At 42.8% G+C, this 3,081-nt stretch overlaps 1 protein-coding gene across 1 annotated transcript in view; it reads right to left on the bottom strand.

Annotated features, from left to right (window-relative positions):
• LOC107559848 (CDK5 and ABL1 enzyme substrate 2-like) overlaps positions 1–2,468 on the bottom strand; it is a 22,659-nt gene extending 20,191 nt beyond the window's left edge. Inside the window, exon 1 of the mRNA XM_016243858.1 lies at positions 1,975–2,468. Coding sequence (XP_016099344.1) covers positions 1,975–2,468 — 494 coding nt within the window. The remainder of the gene's footprint in view (positions 1–1,974) is intronic.
• Positions 2,469–3,081: the final 613 nt, after the last annotated feature.

The following is a 3,081-nucleotide window of genomic DNA, read 5'->3' as shown; positions in this document are numbered from 1 at the left end:
CACCCCCCCCCCCCCCAAAAAAAGAAAACATCCCTCATGCTAAATTCTTTCAACTATTGATTACAAAGCAGCTCTTTTTTGAGCAACTACGTAAACAGTTTCAAGCCTCAAAGCATTCTGACAATGCATGAGGCTGAGAATTTGGCAAGCGTGGTCAACAAACTCCTACTTGTTGGACTATTCAAACTATCTTTATGTCTTTATTTTAAATCTTACATCTCTCAGTGACCATTATAAGAACGGTTATTCAAGTTCTCTACACTCCACAAAGACAACTCACTCTGAGAGGTTGTTTTAAAGCACGGAAAGGTCCATTTAAATGCATGTTGGATGCATTTACTGGAACCATTTTAAAAATATGCAACATCTGAATCAAGCAAGTTCATGTAGCCCTGATTTATTCTCCAGTGCAGAGACGGTTCATTCCCTCAGGCCTGCAGAGACCCTTTGAAGGGCTGAGAATATGACAGAATGTCTTAAGCTTTAATCTCTGCAGGTACTGTGTGCACAAAGCAGCATACAGTGCTGGAAGAGCACCAACACCCTTATATGCAGCACGGACTGACCTCAAAGCTCCAACCGATAAAGCAAAGCAAATGTCTGCCATGACTGTCAGTCTGGTTTGAACATGTCACAACCGCACCCTTTTTAAAGTAAAAGGGGGACGAGGGTTTGGGGGGGAGGTGCAATCAAAAGAATAAAGACCTCCTATTGCTCAACGAACTGTTGAGATTAAGAGCTAAACATAAATGTCATTCTCTCACTGTGTGTATGACAAGCCTTTTCACTTCCTCATGTGAAGCGATAAACCAACCAAAGCTGAAAACTTCTTGCACAAATGGCCATTTTAGGCAACATTTATTTGGCTGTGAAGTAATCTGGATTCCAGAAAGGGGTTTGCTCAGTCTGTGGTCAATGAGAGAACTAGTTAGAATGAAAATAGTCTTTTTAGCATATTTTGCATCTCTGGAACAACATTTAAAAACTTTTAAAATAATGGTAATAAAGTGACATTTGGAAAGAATTTTGGAAGCAAACCGGGAAAAGGTGGGTTTCAAACCAGTTAACTAGAGATCAGGTAACAACCCCAGAAGGTTCATTCACTGTAAATAGGGGTGTATATTTAAAACACAAACAAATTAGACTCCAATGGGACAGATATAGTAAATTAGTCAAAATCACACGAAGAAACATTATACTAAATGTAAAGTGTGATGATATAATATGTGAAAATGTCTTTGCATCACAAGAATGAGTGTTGCAAAGTAAGCTGTGAAAGGGTTGGTAAAGAGAGAAAAAAAAACATTTGAGCACAGTAGATAAAAGAGACCTGATTATTCAGCTGTCAAAGGCTGACAGTAGCACTTAAACATGTCTATGGGCATCTTTACAGAGCAGAATTAAGTCAACTTTTGTGCAGTGTAAAAGCCATATTACCTTTTCTGACATCCCTCATGCCCAATAAATGAAATTCAGCATTAGAGCCACCTCAATTTTCCTTTTCACATATTTTACAATTAAGGATTTATATTATATAATTTGCTTTTTTTATAAAAATTATGTGCAATGTCTGAAATCTGATTTTTTTTATACTTTGACAAAATATTTTAGTTAATTTCTGGACCAGCTAACAAAATATTAATTTTGAATCGTCTAAAATTAATATTAATAATTGATCGAAAACACCACAGGTCAAGCATTAACCAGTTTAAGCATAGGTTTTTAGATCAAAGTCAAATAAAAACATCAAAATATAACGTTCATTTATCACCTCGGTACCTTGCCACCAAGCCAGTGCACATGACATCTGAAGCCCAGATATGCTGTCTAGGTAGGCAGCTCACTAGATTTTGACACACGGCCAAGTGGACTGTCTTTCTCAGAAGTCCATCAGAATGCATTACCCGTCCTATCTCGAGCGCACTGCCTCTAAAGTGACCCCCGCCCCCCTTCAGAAACCTGTGCAGAACCCACCGCGGTCGAGACTCCAGCGAAGAGCCGCAGCTCTGCACTGACAGCAGCGTCGGAGACTTCCGCGCTCCGAGCGGAGAGGGTTGCAGACCGCACGGGGACAGGAGATTGCTCTGCGAGGAGAACGAGCCCCTCTCCCTCTCCAAGAACATCTCGGTGTTTCTGAACCCAGAATCCGACGGCAGAACCAGGATGGGCGGGACGTTGAGCAGCCCGAGTCTGGGGACCGGGAAGCTGGAAAAGGTCCCATCGCTACTCGCCGCAGCGGACAGTTCGCTCACAGTCGCGCCGATGTCAGAGCACTGAAACTCGGCATCACTTGGGCCCGCTGCGCTCACATTGTTCCGCACAGGACGTCCGTCCAAGGATATATTAGTGAGAAAGAAAAGCGCAGCTTGTCTCCTCCGCGAATCTTTACTTTTCCGCAGATGCTCTCTGTGCAGTTTGCCAGTGCACGGGTTCAGTGTGCTCTGCGTACTGCACGCAGCAGCCGCCATTCTCAAGTAAACAGCCCGCTGTTACTCAGTTCTGTTTCTACCCCGGCGCTGCTCGCCCGGACACGCCCACTCTCATCTGATTGGCTTAGAGTACAGGATTTTAGTAAATAGATAGAGCGTGCGCGGATTTCATTGGCTGATGAGTCATGAAGCGTTTGAAATAATGTCACAGGCGCGCTCTGACAGGAGAGAGAGTAAATGAACGACTGTAGTCTGTAAATGCAGTTTCTGCTGCTTTGTTATTATATATTCATATTTCAGAGACTAAAAAAGCAAAGGTCTATATACGCTTTAGATGCCTCATTGTACAGTAGCAAATTAAACGTGTCCTTTCTACCCACATTTTTGGTATAGCTATATCTCCACATTTGACAGTGTTTTAGGCCTAAAGTCACACTTTATTATAAACAGTACTGTGAAGTCAGTCAGGCCTGTATTCGAATCAGTACTGTCAGTTAAAGTATAAATAATTTAATAATAATGCATCCTCTCTATCCTCTGACCTACTAAGATATTCCACAGAGGACCTCAGTTGGCCCTCATCACAGGGCCTGGGACAAAAGTTCCCTGTCCTCCCCCCCCCCCCCCCCGCACCCCCTCGCCGTTATTCTCA

This window comes from Sinocyclocheilus grahami, unplaced genomic scaffold (assembly GCF_001515645.1).
Source record: "Sinocyclocheilus grahami isolate Dianchi unplaced genomic scaffold, SAMN03320097.WGS_v1.1 scaffold703.1, whole genome shotgun sequence".
In the NCBI taxonomy this organism is placed as follows: domain Eukaryota; kingdom Metazoa; phylum Chordata; class Actinopteri; order Cypriniformes; family Cyprinidae; genus Sinocyclocheilus; species Sinocyclocheilus grahami.
The sequence above is the reverse complement of the archived record's forward strand: the minus strand, read 5'-3'. Positions and strand labels throughout refer to the sequence as shown.